General features: G+C 43.2%; 1 protein-coding gene across 3 annotated transcripts in view; it reads left to right on the top strand.

The window, feature by feature from the left end:
- The window catches only part of SLC23A2 (solute carrier family 23 member 2), a 133,783-nt gene that overhangs the window by 68,584 nt on the left and 48,588 nt on the right, over positions 1–16,611 (top strand). For all 3 annotated transcript variants that reach the window (XM_049651097.1, XM_049651096.1, XM_049651095.1), the window contains 2 exons: positions 7,309–7,407; positions 15,741–15,857. In XM_049651097.1, coding sequence (XP_049507054.1) covers positions 7,309–7,407; positions 15,741–15,857 — 216 coding nt within the window. The remainder of the gene's footprint in view (positions 1–7,308; positions 7,408–15,740; positions 15,858–16,611) is intronic.

The following is a 16,611-nucleotide window of genomic DNA, read 5'->3' as shown; positions in this document are numbered from 1 at the left end:
GATCTCATAGTTTGTGAGTTCAGGCCCCATGTCCAGCTCTGTGCTGCAGTGCAGAGCCTGCTTGGGATTTTCTCTCTCTGCCCCTCCCCTGCTTGTGTTCTGTTTCTCTTTCTCTCTCTCTCAGAATAAACTTTTAAGTTCTGATTTTTTTTTTTTTAATGTTTGAGAGAGGGGGAGAGAGGGAAAGAGAGAGAGGGAGAAAGCACGAGCAGGGAAGGGGCAGAGAGGGAGACACAGAATCTGAAGCAGGCTCCAGGCTCCGAGCTGTCAGCACAGAGCCCGACGTGGGGCTCGAATCCACGAGCTGTGAGATCATGACCTGAACTGAAGTCAGACATTTAACCAACTGAGCCACCCAGGCACCCCTGTAAATCTCCCCTTGAAGGGAGGATGTTCACTTGAAGGGAAGTGCCCAACCCAGTGTTGGCATGAATCTGCCCAGCAAATGACAGCTGTCTCTATCACCATTGTCATGGGATGTGTGGGAGGGGGAGCACAGAGGGCTTTCTTTGGGGGCTGGTGACAGGCACACCAACCCATCCAGTGCTTCGGGATAGGGACTGGAATTGGGGAGAGGCGAGGCACAAGTTGTGCTAGGGGACAGGTGGGACATATCCGGAACTCCAAGAGTACTTTGGCCGTTACAGCTGCAGGTGCTCTCTGGAGAAGGCTGAAGAAGTTAAGAGGCTGCCCTAAGAAGACCTAGGCTGGGCAGTGCCAAGTGAAGGAGGCTGCAGTAAGTTGCTCTAGGTGGTTTAACTTGCATGTGGCTGTCAGGAGTGTCCTTGGGGCCGCCATATTTGAGGAAGCAATGAAAACAAGGTTAGGGGCTTTGCTACCTCTGACAACTTTAGGGTTACTAGTGTTGTGTTAGTTTTGTCAACTATATCTTTTGGAGTATCCTAATCTAAGATCGACAAACTCTGGAGATTTGCATATATTGTATTATACTAACCTTGATTTATTTTTAATGGTAATTAACTTTGAAATTTCAAATAATACTGAAAGTAGGTGGAAGATTTTTATATTTATTTATTTATTTATTTATTTAATGTTCATTTAAAAGGGGTTTGGGTTAAAGGCTGAGAAACACTAATCTTGACATCTCCATTCTTTTTTTTCTTTTTTTCTTTTAAGTTTATTTATTTATTTTGAGAGAGAGGGAGAGAGAGAGAGAATGAGCTATGCAGGGACAGAGAGAGAGGGAGGGGGGAGAGAATCCCAAGCAGGCAGGGCTTGAACTCGGGAACCGTGAGATCATGACCTGAGCCAAAATCAAGAGTCAAGACACCTAACTGACTGAGCCACCCAGGTGCCCCTTGACACCTTGATACCTCTATTCTTTAAACACATTTTAATTGTAGAGTAGATATGGAAACTAGTGGAAATAATCGTGTGTGTGTGTGTGTGTGTATGTGTGTATGTATAGGAGGGTAAGAATAGTGCTACCTGAATAGAAAACAGGTAATTTGGGGTACTTCATTATTACTCGAAAGTGAGTAAGTATAAAATGGCTTGCTTAGCTACTGAACACATGATAGTGGTGGGTGATTGACACCAGACTTCAAATAGGTGGTAAACTGATTTCTGAACCTCTGCTCAGAAGCACTGGGTTTCACAGGTTCCCGGTACGCTTTAGCTTACGGGTGTCCACAGCTGCTGATTCGCTGTAACTTCTCTGCGAATAACACAGGCTCATTTGCTGTCAGTTGAAACTGACTTTGCTATGATACTGTCCCTCAGCATGATACTCCTCAGCTATGGCTCCTGTCTCTCCTGCTTCCTGTAGGTTTGGCCATCTCAGGATTACTGTTTACAAACAAGTACTTTAGCACTATTGTCTTTGTTTACTAGAGATAAAACACTTGACCAAGAGAGACATGTTTATTGAGCAGTAGACACACACTCCTACCCACAGACAACCTGAGCCCTGCATGTCACGACAAGCCATGAGCTGGACAAATTTAGGCAGAGAAAACCTGCTTAAATCACAGCTGGTGGGGTGATTATACAATATTGGTTCAGAAAAAATTTAAAGCCATCAAGTCTGGTTTCAAATAGTTTCAGGGAGAGAAAGAACATCTTGTTCCCAAAAATAATCTGATTTTTTAAAATAAAAACTAGATCAGTTTACTGATATGAAAGATCCAAGATCCCCATTATCTGCCATGCTATTAATAACACAAAAGAAAACCTGTCTCCCTGCATTTGAGAAGCTTTCCAAGTCATGTTTTATTTCCCAGTTGAAATAATATTTAGAGATTCAAAAATGTGAACCTTTAATAGTATAAGCAACATTTTTTTTATCCTTTTAACAAAAAGTCTGTGCCTTTCGTGAAGAATTGCTTTGAACATTTGATTTTTTAAATTTCACATTAAAAAATGTATAGATCATCAGAATAGCTAGTTTAATAAACCAAAGGAAACATTAGTAAAACCAGTGTTTTATTTTTTCAGTAATGTTGGGTCATTTCCTGTACGCGGGCACAGTGGGGGCAGCAGATCAGATGGGCGCCCTGGTGGACCTACCCCGCCTTCTGTCACCTCAGCCTCTCTCTGGTGCTGAATCCCCTTCTCCTTTCAGTAGAAACTTGGTTCATCTCACACTTGCTCCAGAACCTACTGCCTTCCACGCTTGTTCCCTTTGCCCCAGGGCATTGGTGGAGGGCTGGAGCAGAGTGAGGAGGGCACGTGTGGAGGACAGCAGTGCACCTGTGGAACAGGAGGCTGATGGGGATGGAAGGTGGGCTCCGAGGTCCCCAGGGGGGGCTTGACCTGTGGAAATGTGTTAGAAGTCATGGTTAGGTTATTTAGGTCAGTAATATTTATAGTTAAATAAATGCCCCACACTGGCCTGGGAAAACAAGCCTCCTGTGTGCCTTCTATGAAACACATACCTTTTGGATTGGCTTACACGCACTGCTCTTGTACCGATTTGTTTCTCTGCCCTTCCCTGCTCCAGTCTCTTTGGCCCAGCACCCACATCCAGCCAGCCGCCAAGTGAGTGAACTGGATGGTGGCCTGGACACTTGCCCCCTCTGTCCCCAACATTCAGTCCAGGGCTAGGGTATTGCCCATTGTACTGCAGTGGTGTCTCCCAGGCGCCCACGCCGAGCAGCTGTGAGGCTGTGCTTCCCTCAGGCCAGTCCCCGGGGGCATCAGGCCACATCCTTGCTCCGTCTCAAACCACACTACCTTTCCCAGAGCACTACTGACACCTCGGCCGCAGCTGCTGTCTTTGGTGCCTGGCACTAGCCTCATAAAGGGTCTGTCTGCTCCTGTTCCTGTCACCATGCCCTGTACTGCACACTGCCCTTCCTCTCTCCCACTGCGTCAGAATGGCCATCGTAGGACACATCCGATTGTGGCACTGCTGTTCTCGGCACTGCTTCGTGGCTCCCTGCTGGACCCCGTGTTGAGTCAGAATTCCTTACAGCCTGGCACCCACTCCAGGTGGCCTCCTGGGGGCTGGCAGGACCGCATCCTCATTACCTGGTGCAGCAAGTGCTCGCACGGTTCCTGGAATGAGTACGCGAGCCTTTTCCTGGGCTGGGAAGCATTTGCATTTCATGGTACTTCTCTCACTGAGAGTATGTGTAAGGAATAAGTCAGAAATGGGTGGGAATTGATCACTCCTGCCAAAATCTCTTTGGTGCCAGTATACGGATTGGAAAAGAAAAACATTGAGGTGAAACTCACACAAATGGTTAACAGTATTAACCATTTTACAGTGAACAATCCGTGACATTTAATACATTCCTGGTGTTGTGCAACCATCACCTCTGTCTAGTTCCAAAACCTTTCATCACCCTAAAGGAAGCCCTGTCCCCATAGAGCAGTTGTTCCCCACAGTGGCTAGCGATGAGTGCAGATGTGGATGAGTTACAGCCGGGGTAGGACTTTCAGTCAGATCTGGGTTTCTCTGATGACTCAGTAACTGAGCGTTGTTGTTGTAAGAGAGTTCATCCTGAGTGTGTGTACCTCTTGGCGTCTCCGTGGGCTGAGCACTGCTGTGATGGGACTTGGAGCGTGGCTCTGATAGTTAAGAGTTTCCTGTTGTGGACTTGAACTTGGCTAGGAACGTCTGTGTTGCCCGCAGCTGGTTTTATGGCCCAACAAATGCCACAAACCCAGTTAGCTTGGGTAAAAAGCTATGGCATTACTTGAAGAGGTAGTTTTAGAGGTAAATCTTTATTTGAAGAGCCATAAGAAAACTCTGCCCTGTCAAAATTATGTAGGAGGTAATTGAGATCTCTGGCATACTTTTTGAAAGTAGCCTCATACTTGGGTATTAATCTGTATGAGAAGTTTAATTTTTCACTGGCCTGATTTCTTCACTTGTAAAAATAAGTGGATTGAAATATCTTTGGACCTCCTCAGTCTAAGGTATGCTGTTTAGATCTTAGTCTTTATAATTTCTCCCCTGTTGTAAAAAGAAGTTGTCCTCATTCTAGGAAATTCTCAAAATATATAAAGGGTAAAAGGTCAAAACAGCCCTACTGATTAAAGACAACCATGGTTAATATTTTGGTGAACATCTTTTTTTTTTTTTTTTACTTTTTAAATGTTTTATTTCTTTTGAGAGAGAGAGCAGGAGTGCAAGCATGAGCAGTGGAGGGCAGAGAGCGAGAGAGGGAGAGAATCCCAAGCTTGCTCCGTGCTGCCAGCGCAGAGCCCAACTCAGGGCTCAAACTCACAAACTGTGAGATCGTGACCTGAGCCAAAATCAAGAGTCAGAAGCCCAACCGACTAAGCCACCCAGGCACCCCAGGTGCCAGTATACAGCAACATACAGACATACAAATAAAACAGCAGTATACAAAAAACACAGAAATACATGCTGTTTATAAAAGACCCAAATGCTAAAGCAGTATTGAGAGTGAAAAATGAAAAGTGCCCATCATTACTCCTTGTCCCCAGGGCAACCTTCCTGTTGTTGGTTTCAGACCTTTCTGGATCCTTTCCCAAGTGTTAAGACAAGGAGGTTATTAAGATTTTTTTTTTTTTTTAGTATAATTGTGATAATTCTAGGCTTACTGTTTTGTGGCTCTTTTCAAAAACTGTATTTTTTGGAGTTCTTATCAGCGCATCAGCTTATTTTTTTCTTTTTTAGTGGCTTTTTGATTATTTTCTTTTTAATGACATTATTTTTGAAATGGGTGTACCATAATTTAATGTTCATCATTATTTCCCCCCAACCCCATTGGTTATCTTTTTTTTTTTTTTTTTGGATGAACATTTAGGTTGTTTCCAGGGATTCAGTATTTTAAAAATAGTGCATTCATCAGTCTTGAATGCACATACCACTTGCATGGATATTTCTGGAGGATGTTTCTAGGAGTTCAGTTATTGGATCCAAGAAAATGCCTGTTTTAAGTTCCAGTGCTAAGTTACCCTCTACAGAGGCCAGTCCATGTGATCTTCTCTGATAACTAAGCATAGCTTTCCCCCCAACACCCTAGTCAACACTAGATTCATCTTTTAAAATATCCCCCTAAGTTATGTTAAAAATGAAATTTTTCAAAAAAATTTCATTTCTATAAATTTAAATGAGGTTGAACAGCTTTTCGTGTGTTTTAGATATTCAGATTTTTTCTGTGAATTGCATACATCTATCATTTGCCCATTTCCTGTGGATTGTTTGCTTTATTTGCAGGTGTTTATGAACTACTGGTACCAACTTTTTTTTTTTTTTTTTTTAGTGTTTGTTTATTTTTGAAGGAGAGAGAAACAGAGTGTGAGTGGGGGAGGGGCAGAGAGGGAGACACAGAATCCTAAGCAGGCTCCAGGCTCAGAGCTGTCTGCATAGAGCCCAATGCGGGGCTCGAACTCACAACCCGTGGGATCATGACCTGAGTCAAAGTCAGATGCTCAACCGACTGAGCCACCCAGGCGCCCCCTACTGGTACCAACTTTTGTGGGCTATAGACATTGCACGGTACCTTCCCCTATGCCATCTCACCTTTTATTTCTCTTTAGTATACTTCGCAATATCAGATTTTAAACTTTTTATATATTTGTCTTTTTTCTCTTATTTTAAAAATGTAGTTGTGCTGGGGCACCTGGGTGGCTTAAGTGACTGACTGGCTCAGGTCATGATCTCATGGTCTGAGTTTGAGCCCATGTCGGGCTCTGGGCTGACAGCTCAGAGCCTGGAGCCTGCTTTGGATTCTGTGTCTCCTTCTCTCTCTCTGCCCTTCTCCTGCTTGCACTTTGTCTCTCTCTCTCAAAAATAAGTAAGTGTTAAAAAAATTTATACAAAATGTAGTTGTGCTGTCATTCACACATACAGTTATTTTCAGTATTAATGTTTCAAAATAGATTTCTGGAAACGGAACCATCTGGCTAAAAAGTAAAAATATTTAGGGGTGCCTGGGTGGCTCAGTTGGTTGAGAGTCCGACTCTTGATTTCAGCTCAGGTCATGATCTCTCATGGTTTGTGAGTTCGAGACCCTCATTGGTCTTTGTGCTGACATTGTGGTGTCTGCTTGGGACTCTCTGTCTCCCCCCTCCCTCTGCCCCTCCCCTATTTGCATGTGCTCGCTCGCTCTCTCGAAGTAAATAAATTATAAAGAAAAAAAAAGTAAAAATATTTTAAGATTCTGCTGCAGGCTGCCAGAACACAGCCAGAACCTCGGACGACCCCAAGTGCCTTGCCAGGGCAGGCATGAGGTCTGGTGGCCTGCATATGTCCAGGGGTTTCCTTCCAGTCCTCAAGATGAGTTCTGGTTCTTACCTTGAGGGCCCAGAAGCTAGATTTTGTTGGCAAGAACGGCCCCCGTGCCTGTCTGATGCCACACACTACTGCCCGCACGCACCAGCAGGCTGGTTTGTGTCGTATCCACGGCAGGAAATGTCAGCACGTCAGGTGATCAGCAGTGCCTGACTTGCCCCTGCTGGGAATGCCACACAGAATCCTTAGCACGCGGTGACTCGGGCAGGGTTCTTGACCAAGGCTGCCCTTGATGCTTCCCACCCGTCCGGAGCCAGCAGCTCCGGTGCCCAGCTGTGCCTCCCTTGGCCTTGGATGGAGCTGCAGGCCCCACTCCGTGGACTCTCTGGGGGTGCTCCGTTTCCGGCCTCCCCACGATGCATTTCTCCTCCATCGGAACCACGTGTGGTCACGGATGCGGCGCACACTTGTCGGGAGTTCCTTTTAAGAAAATTCGAAACTTGGCTGATATGGTAGGCAAAGGACACACAGCTTGTGTCTGTTGTGAAAATGACAGAAGGTGTTTGGGGAGGATGTTTCCACATGGCAGAGCGGTGCATGGTGAAACAGCCTATAAATGAAGTGTTTGTCTTCAGGTGGTGATAAACGGAGGCGCCACGTCCAGCGGTGAACAGGACAACGAAGACACCGAGCTCATGGCAATCTACACCACAGAAAACGGCATCGCAGAAAAGGTACTCCCTTGCCCCAGCCTCCTCCCCGTCACAGGATGTGGCTGTCCTTCCCCGGGCTCGTCTCGGCCCTCCCGAGTGGGTGTGTTCCCTTCATAGTGGAAATAGAAGGGATGGTGAGGAGTAGAAGTTACTAACTTTTCATTGTCTAAATGGCGATTAAGGTGAGATCCATATAGAAGTTCTTATATTTAAAAGCCTTAGGATGCTGAGGGAGGTGGTTAAGAGTGTGAGTCTGGACTCAGGGCTGGGTGCTAAAGACCCGGGCCCCGAGGGAATTACTTAAGGTCTCTGGGCATCATCCGTTGCCTCATCTCCAAAATGAGAATAAAAGTGTCAGCATCTGTCTTCAGTTGTTGTGAGGAGTAAATGAAATAATAACCTGTGTAGTTCTTAGCATTGTGCCTGGTACATACTCCGTTGGAGTGAACAAGATAATACAAGAAGCCAGCGGTAGCTTGTGTAGACTGAACAAAGGGGCGGAAATCACATGTTAAGGTGGGGAGAAGCTCCCCCTGCCTCCCCCGCCATCCCATTTCCTTGAGATTAGTCTGTGTGACCCTATTCACAGAGGCCAGAAGAGGCCTGCCCAAAGAGGATCCAGATGCCTTAATTTCTTTTTTTACTCTGTATTGATTGGTCACTGTGCCCAATGCATGAAGAGTTTGACAAGAGGATATTTCCAGATTGTACTGTAGCTCTGAGACTCCTCAATTTCATTTGAGTTTTATTTGGTAGACTTTTTAAAGCACATTTTGTATTCGTTGTGAAAATTTGCTAATTTAATCAGTTTCTTTATTTCTAGAACCACTGTATTCTATTTTTTTTAAGAGTAATCTCTATGTCCACTGTGGAGCTTGACCCCGAGATTAAGAGTTGCATGCTTTGCTGACTGAGCCAGCCAGGAGTCCCCTGAATTGTACTTTAGATAGTGCACAGTTAATATTTTAGAAAGGGACCACTAGAAAGTTGATAAATGCAAACATAGTACCCAGCTTGGGCATTAATTAGCACAGTAAGTTTACAGTGTAATCACTAAAATGATAAAGAACAAGGAAATCATATTGAAATTCTGGAATAATCAAATTTTTGTGTCTGTGTATGGTTTCTTTTTTCCATTTTTGGCTCTCTTGACCAATATTACTTTTTGGTCAGGCTATTATAAATTTTCTGGAGGCTAATTAGATTCATGCTGAGTTGTTGACATTCCTGTGGTTTTGGATTCTAAGCTGCTCCTCAGAGTGCAGAAATTATAGTTGCCACTGTGGACATGTTGACCGACGCCTACGTCTGCAGCTGAGACACAGCCCGCAGAGTGGGATCTGGGCAGCGAGCTACCGCCTGGCCTGCTTGGGTCTCAACATCCAAATGGTACATCTTGCAGCAGAGTGCTTCTGAATTCCCAGACTCGTTAGGTTGTATCTAGTTCTCGGGTACTGGGCCCTTAATCAGAGCCACCGGAATTTCCAGGGTATAGACTGTCATGATTTTAGACTTCCTCCTCCAGTATCCAGTAAGTGACGGTCACCTTTTGAAATGAACACCAAGGAGCATTAACACGCAGGGCTTTCTAACACCTCTAGTGGCACCTTTTACTGATGCTAGTGAACTGTCGGTAGGAAAAGTGTCTAGCTTATTTACATTAGCACATTTATGCTAGACATTCATTTACCTGTTTGAAAATCTTTTCATTGTCGAAACTTTGATACATTTGTATTTCCTTGAATACCAGTGAGATGGAATATCTTCCTGTTTCATGGGCCACTCTTCTTGTTTTATGAAATGGCAAGTTCAGGGAGAAGAGCTACTGTGTACTAAACAGTGCTAATGGTCCAGGCCTTGGGCTGAATGCTTTAAGCAATGGGTCACGTTCAGTCCTTACCAAAGCTCTATTAGAAAGGTGCTGCCACTATCTCTGTTTTAGAGAAGAAGAAAATGAAATGTTTAGGATTTCCACTGTCTTGAATTTGTGCAAGGAAAACTTCATACCAAAGAATGCTGCTCTTTGGGATCTTGCTTTTCAGAGGGCAGTGACAGGCTGTCTCTGGACAGCTGAGCATGAGTGAACAATGCGACATTGCAGGAGAGATGGGAGAAGTGGGGGCCCGAGAGATCATCTTATGCGTTCTCCATATTCATGCTTGTTTTCCTAATTATGGCATGCTCTCGGTTGTCATATGTTCACTTAACGTTATACAAAACTTAACTACTAATGGTAAATGCTGGTTAATATGGTATTAGCCACAAGGTACCCATCTTGGAATGTGCTCAAAGACATGTATTCCTAAAAGGCCCAGAAGGATCATGGAACAGTGAGTCTGTAAGATAGCATTGGGACCCACACCCAGTATGTTCTGAACTTGATCTCAGTATCATTGAGAATTTTCAGTGAGGGATGTTGAAGAATTGATTTTGTTTATAGAGAGGGCATTTGGAACAAAATGAAGTAAATACAAGCAAAAGGTTTAGATGTTCCCATTGAAATACCAGCATTTTGTTGTTTTACAGATTCCCCACCACATGTGTTTACAAGAGCTTGTGAAGTGGTTGCAGGGGTATTGGGCAATTTGTTATTAATCACAACGTCAAAAAATCACGTATTTCTCGTAATGACTAAAGAGCAGCTCTGTTTCTCCCTGGGAGGCCATGTAGTATGGTGGCAAATGCAGCCTTTGGGGACAGCCTGTCTGTTCAGATCCTGGGCAGCTCCCTCAGTCTCTCAGAGTCTCCGACTCCTCGTTTGTGAAAGGGGTTATAAAGCACGTAACTTCCCAGGGCCATCGTGAGGAAGAGAGGACAGGGTGTAAAATAACATGAGGCTTTTAGGGAGCAGAGATTGTCGAAATGTGAAAACGGTCACAGGTGAACTATTTACAGTGTGTCCTCGCTTGAATATCCCACCCAGCTGGGCACTGGGATCTTTGGCTGCCTGCCGGTCGGTGCAACAGCTGTGTGGTTGCAGTTATCGCCGAGTTCGTTATATAGAAGATAAACTTGATTTCATAATGTTGAGATTTCTTTTTAAAGTTAAAAGTCTTTTTAACTTTCAGTTCTGTGGATTCTCTTTACCACCCCCCGCCCCTGTAGTTGAGATACTCGAAGTTCTTGAAAAAGGAAGTTCTCTTGGAATAGATTAAACAAGAACACAGCATTGGTAATTTTTGAAGGGTGGAGACAGGTACGGGTGGGCATTCCATATTTCCACCTTTGTATATGTTTGGACAATTGTGTGATACAAAGTTGAGAGAATAATTGAGTCATAACTTACTGTTGCTACTCTTTCATTTTTTGGTATTGATTGTGGCTGTGAAGATACCAGGTCAGTCTTGTTTTCTTCTTTTTATCAGTATCTTGATCTTTTTGGCTATTTTTGGATTCTTTATTTATCTTTGATATTCAGTAACTTTACATAGATAGGTTTTCATGTTGACCATTCTGGGTCAGTTTTTTCTGGCACTTGGAGTATTTAACATTAAAGATCCTTTTACTTTAGTAAAGCTGTCTTGAATTCTATCTTTATTTTTTGTTTCAGTCTGTTCTTTGGGTTTTCTTATTTGGGGGCTCTGATGATAGGTGTTTGGATCTGCCTGCCTTCTCTGGCTATCATTTCTAATCTCCCTCCTGCCCCCCCAACATTGTTTGATTTCTTTTTTTTTTTTTTTTTCTTCCCCAGCCTGTGACCTTTACTGTATTATTCATGATGTCTGTTTTCTCGTGTTCTTCTATTCTACTTTGTTTTTTAATTTTTTAATTTTTTTATTTTATCCAAATTCTACCAACCCATGTTTTATTTCCCTTTGCTCTTAAATTTCTATTCTGGGGCCATTCTTAATACAACGTTGCAATGTTGGTGGTAAAGTGCATTCTAAAATATCTGAATACAATGTGCAACGTTGGTGGTAAAGTGCATTCTAAATAGGTTTTCATTAATTCATTGAATACTTGGTGGGTCTAATTTGCAAACGTGTTCTTTAGTTCTTAGAAATTTTTAAATCTCTTCGATGATTTCCTATCTTCTGTTTTCTTTGTTCTTTTCTGACTTTTTAAAAAGTTTATTTATCTTGAGAGAGCGTGCAGGCTGGGGAAGGGCAGAGACAGAATCCCAAGCAGGCTCTATGCTGTCGGCGCAGAGCTCGATGTGGGGCTGGATCTCATGCACGACGAGATCATAACCTGAGCTGAAATCAAGAGTCAGACTCTTGACCAGCTGAGCCACCCAAGCACCGCCTCTGTTCTACTATAACTTTGATTTGACTTGACTTGACTTGACTTTATTTTATTATTTTATTTTATTTTATTTTATTTTATTTTATTTTATTTTATTTTATTTTATTTTATTTTATTTTTAAAAACTTTTTAAAATTTATTTTATTTTAGTTATTTTTAAAGCCTACTATTTCTGGGTCTGTTCCTCCAGAAAGGAATCGTCTAGACTCCTGTGGGTGTTAGCCTGGCTTTTGTAACCTGGTGTCTGGCATTCCAGAAGCAAATGAGGATCCCACTGTTAATGACTGCATTTAACCTCTGAGGCGAAGTCTTTCTGGTTCATGCTCTTAAAACAGTACCTTTTCATATCTTGAAGGATGAGGATGGCAGTAGGCAACAGGGTATTTGATTGGTCTGTGCTGTTAAAGCCCATCCTCTTCCCTTTCCCACTCTTATCTGTGTCTGCAAGCATAGAACCTGTCGGGGCATCTTTAGGTCAACCAGCTCACTTCTTCACGCTCTTCCTCTTTAAACACCCAGGTTTTAGATTCCTCCCACTCCCCAGTGGGTCACAACTCATGTGAATGCTTTACATATTCTACCAGGGGGTTAATCTAATTTCTTCTGTTCTTGTTTACTTCATCTTTGTAAATTTGTGGTGTGATCATTCCTTCTGTGTGCTTTTAGGAGTTAGAGGAAGTGACAGGCGGTCAGTCTACCATATTTAACTGGAACTCAAAAGCTTTTTTTAAAAAGACCAATGAACTTGATCTTTGGCGGACCTGATTAAAGAAAAAAATGAGAAAGCATAAATATATATTAGCAACGTGAAAGGTGATATAAGAATTGTGAAGGAGGATATTTAAAAAAAATTTTTTTTTAACATTTATTCATTTTTGAGAGTGAGAGAGACAGAGCATGAGCGGGGAAGGGACAGAGAGACAGAGGGAGAGAGAGAATCCGAAGCAGGCTTCAGGCTCCAAGCTGTCAGCCCAGGGCCTGACGCGGGGCTTGAACTCATGGACTGCAAGATCATGACCTGAGCTGAAGTCAGACCCTCAACCGACTGAGCCACCCAGGTGCTCCGTGAAGGAGGATGTTAACTACAACTTTATGATTATCAGTTTGAAACCCTGTAGCAAGGATTGGCAAGCTATATCTCGCTGGCCCAATACCTATTTTTATAAATAAAGTTTTATTGGAACACAGCCATACTCACCTGTTGGCATACCATCGAAGGTTCTTCTGCACTACAGTGGCAGAGTTGTGTCGTGACAGAACTATATAGCCCACAAAAGATAAAATATTTACTATATAGCCATTTACAGAAAAAGTTTGTTGACTCTTGATCTAGCATAAATTATTTCCTAGAGAAAAAGTGACCACAATGGATCGCAAAAATGCTAGACTTGGTAAATAATGATAGAGGAGGTTGAAAAGGTTATTGACAGTCTTAAGGCTCTAACCAGAAAGCTGAATTCTGAGTTTCCTACTCTTTGATGGGCAGGTAATTACCTAGTTCTTTAGATTATTTCAGACCATAGAATAAGATGGAAAAGTCTTTTGAAAATGACATTGTTAACCTGTTAATGTAGTCATCGAAAAAAGCTTTGGGAGGGCCTTTTTTTCCTTTAGTGTTTTAAATGGTTTATATTTTCATGCAGTGATAATTGAGTGTAGTACCATAGCTCACAATGGCCAAACACATTCCTGTCTCGAGGGTGGGGGGCAGTGCAGCATTTTGTCTTCAAGGGTTAATTGACCCCCATGACCACATAGTTTCCTACTTTGTGTCATCTTAATACCATTCATGGGCATTTATATTAGTTCCATTTATGAGTTATGGAACCACCCTCATTACTAAGAAAAATGGGGTGTGTGTGTACATGTCTTAGTGAAAGACCCGAAAGAGGACAGATAATGAAATCTTTTAATTTCTGTTCTTTTTATAGTTAAAACCAGTTATTTTGGAATCACTAGAATAATATTGCACACAATATTATTGTAATAGGTTGTCCAAATCTGTTAATTGTAGTGTTACTATATACTCTGTTTTCAGATATTTTTTGTTTCTTTGTGGGCAGTAGTACCCCTACCTGTGAGGCCATGGGTAATAAGATGGTATTGGATTGTCCTTTGTATAATCCATAATTCTATCATGTGAACAAAATGGTCAACTGAGTTCACGGATTCCCAAAATCTGAGTTGAGGGTTCTCGAATATAGTTCAGTGGTTACCCAGATGGACTCACAGAATTCAGGAAAGCCATTAAACTCATGAGTATAGTTTATTTCAGTGAGAGGATACAGATTAAAATCAGCAGAAGGTACATAGGGCAGGGTCCAAGGAACTGAAGCATTCCATTGTCTCCTCCCAGTAGAGGCATGTGGGCAGCACTTAATTTTCCCAAAAACAATGTGTGACAACCCTCAAGGATTGTTCAGTCAGCCAGGGATGTGTACTCCAGCCTTGGCATCCAGTATTTTGATTGGGGCCAGCCATGTTAAGTATGGCTGACCCACCCATGTGGCTGATGTTAGCATCCAGCCCCTCCAAAGGTCATACTGATGCTGTGTGGTTCAAGGCCCCCACCATAAATGGCATTGTTAGCATAAACCATTTGGGGCAGCCCAAGGCTCGAGGTAGACACACTCTTAAGAGCAGCATATTCCCAGAACTCGCAGGTTCTCTCCCACTTGCCAAGCAAGACCAAGCTGTTTTTGAAATGTGTGAGGGTTTGGACAACCCAGTCCTGCTGTTGTTCATCCTTTACTGCACATCTCCACATATATCACATTTTCCATACACATGTACTTTCTCTACCATCCCTTTTAAAAAATCCCAGATTTTTAAAAGACTTACATAGTATATTTTAACTCATTCAGGAATGCAAATCTGCCAATATCCGTTGTTTGAATGTAAGAAAAAGTTCTCTGAAAGGTCATACTCCGTTCTCATTTGGATTAACTCAAATGTCAACTTACAGCAGACATTTACTTTTAGGCTTTAGAAGGTAAGGCTGAACTGCATCACTCCTTTTGTTCAAGAATATTTGGCCCCCAAATCCCTGTCCACCTCTGCATGGGAAATCAAGCGACAGACAGAGAGTCTGCATCTTTCTGTGGACTGTATCCGTGGACAAGGGGGCACAAATGGGGCTAGGTATAGTCAGAAGGTCGCTATCCTTACTTTTTTTTGTGGAACATCTTTTAATTTTGTTTCCTGTTAGGCACTTTTGTAAGTACAAAAGACTTAGGAAAAAATGCTCATCGTGGATTCTAAGAAACTGTTCATAGAGTTTTAGAAACCAGAGCAGTTTTAAGGGTACACGGGGGACTTGGGGTTACCTTCAGTTTTCTGTTTAGCTCAGAAGTAATGCAGACACTGACTGTAAACGTCTAGACTATAACCTAACGTGTTCAGTCTTGGTGAAAATTTTGGGCTCAAAAAGCATGCAACACCTAATATTTTTAAAGTGTGTAGTAACAGTGGGGTGAGGGAAAGAGAAGAAAAAAAAAAAAACCACTGTCCCCTAAACTATAAGCAAAGTTTTAGTCTTTAAACAAAATTGAAATCTTCCTATCTCTGTACTTAAAATTTTGCTCTTTTCACTCAGCATTGTGTCTGAGAAGCAGTGTTTTGTTAGGAAGGCGTAGGACTTGTTTTGTTTGGTTTTTAGGGTACAGAGATCTTTGTCCTTGCAGGAATGGGATGGGGTAGGAAGGGCAGATTAGTGCTCTCTGTTTCAGAGTGATCAGCATTTCATAACCTTTTTTCCTTTGGGGCACCACTCAAGGATTGTTCATGCCAAGGTATCGCTTTGTAGACTCAACCTGGGAGCATCCCTCTCCATGTAGGGGTTCCCTAGGCTTGGGGAGAAGTTCTGAGCAAGCTGGGTGCTCTTGGGGATGAGTCAATGACAGGGGATATCAAGCCCCCAAATTCTGAGGACAGCTCGTCTCACTGAGTGGGTTGAGCATTGTGTAAAAGACAGCCAAGGCTTATTTTTACACAAGAGAATGGTCACCACTTTATAAAGTTGTTTTTCAGTAACTGTGGGCTGTACTGAGCTGAGTTACTATTACTCCTTGCTCTTGTTAAACAATTCCTTTTCTCCCTCTCACTCACAGAGCTCTCTCGCCGAAACCTTGGATAGCACCGGCAGTCTAGACCCCCAGAGATCGGACATGATTTACACCATAGAAGACGTCCCCCCCTGGTACCTGTGCATATTTCTGGGGTTGCAGGTAAGGTGGTTCCCTTAGGATGTGACCACCAGCAGATGTTCAACTCATCTGTCTGGATCCTTTAAAAATTCAGCTTTGATTTTTATTATTGCTGACTTTGTTATAAATTACTCTTTTAAGAATGATGACTGGGACTTGTTAGCATCCATTTCAGGGTAGTGAAAGGAAGAAAGGAACAGGAGGAGGAGGTCAACCAGGGAACAAAGGAAGGAAAATGTTCAAGGAGTGAGCAAGATCAGTGATGTGGAAGGAAGGAGCAAGGACTGTAGAGATCTAGAAAGGGGAGGGTACAGGGAGGGAAGAGAAGCTTTCGTCTTCATTCCTACCCGTGCAGTCCAGTCGTGGTCAGCTCTGCCACGAAATGTGGGTGACCCTGAGAAGCGCTGTGTTGGCCAGGGCACACGTGGGAGGCTCAGTCTTCTCTGTAAAGGAAGGGAAGCATTGTTGTGGTAGAGGTTGCAGGTTACAGTGTGAGCAGAGAGGTCAGGCCACCAGGGCAAGGGGGGTGGGGCGGGAGGTGACCCAGGCTGACACCAGGTCCCTGCATCTTGGGTATTTTCCTCCCCTCTTCCCTCTCTCCATCCCCTTTTCCCTCTTAGGGATTGGAGTGGGGCTTTTGGAGAAGAACATAAGTTGGGAGGCCCTTTTCCCCTGGCCTGTATTTGCCTTGGCTGTTTTAGCCTGGACTCTGTTGGGGGTCTGACCTCCCTTTCTTCTTTTCTCAAGTTGGAATGGGCTGTTCAACCTGAGGGAT

The sequence above is a fragment of the Panthera uncia genome (genome assembly GCF_023721935.1).
Source record: "Panthera uncia isolate 11264 chromosome A3 unlocalized genomic scaffold, Puncia_PCG_1.0 HiC_scaffold_11, whole genome shotgun sequence".
NCBI classification, from domain to species: Eukaryota; Metazoa; Chordata; class Mammalia; order Carnivora; family Felidae; genus Panthera; species Panthera uncia.
The sequence above is the reverse complement of the archived record's forward strand: the minus strand, read 5'-3'. Positions and strand labels throughout refer to the sequence as shown.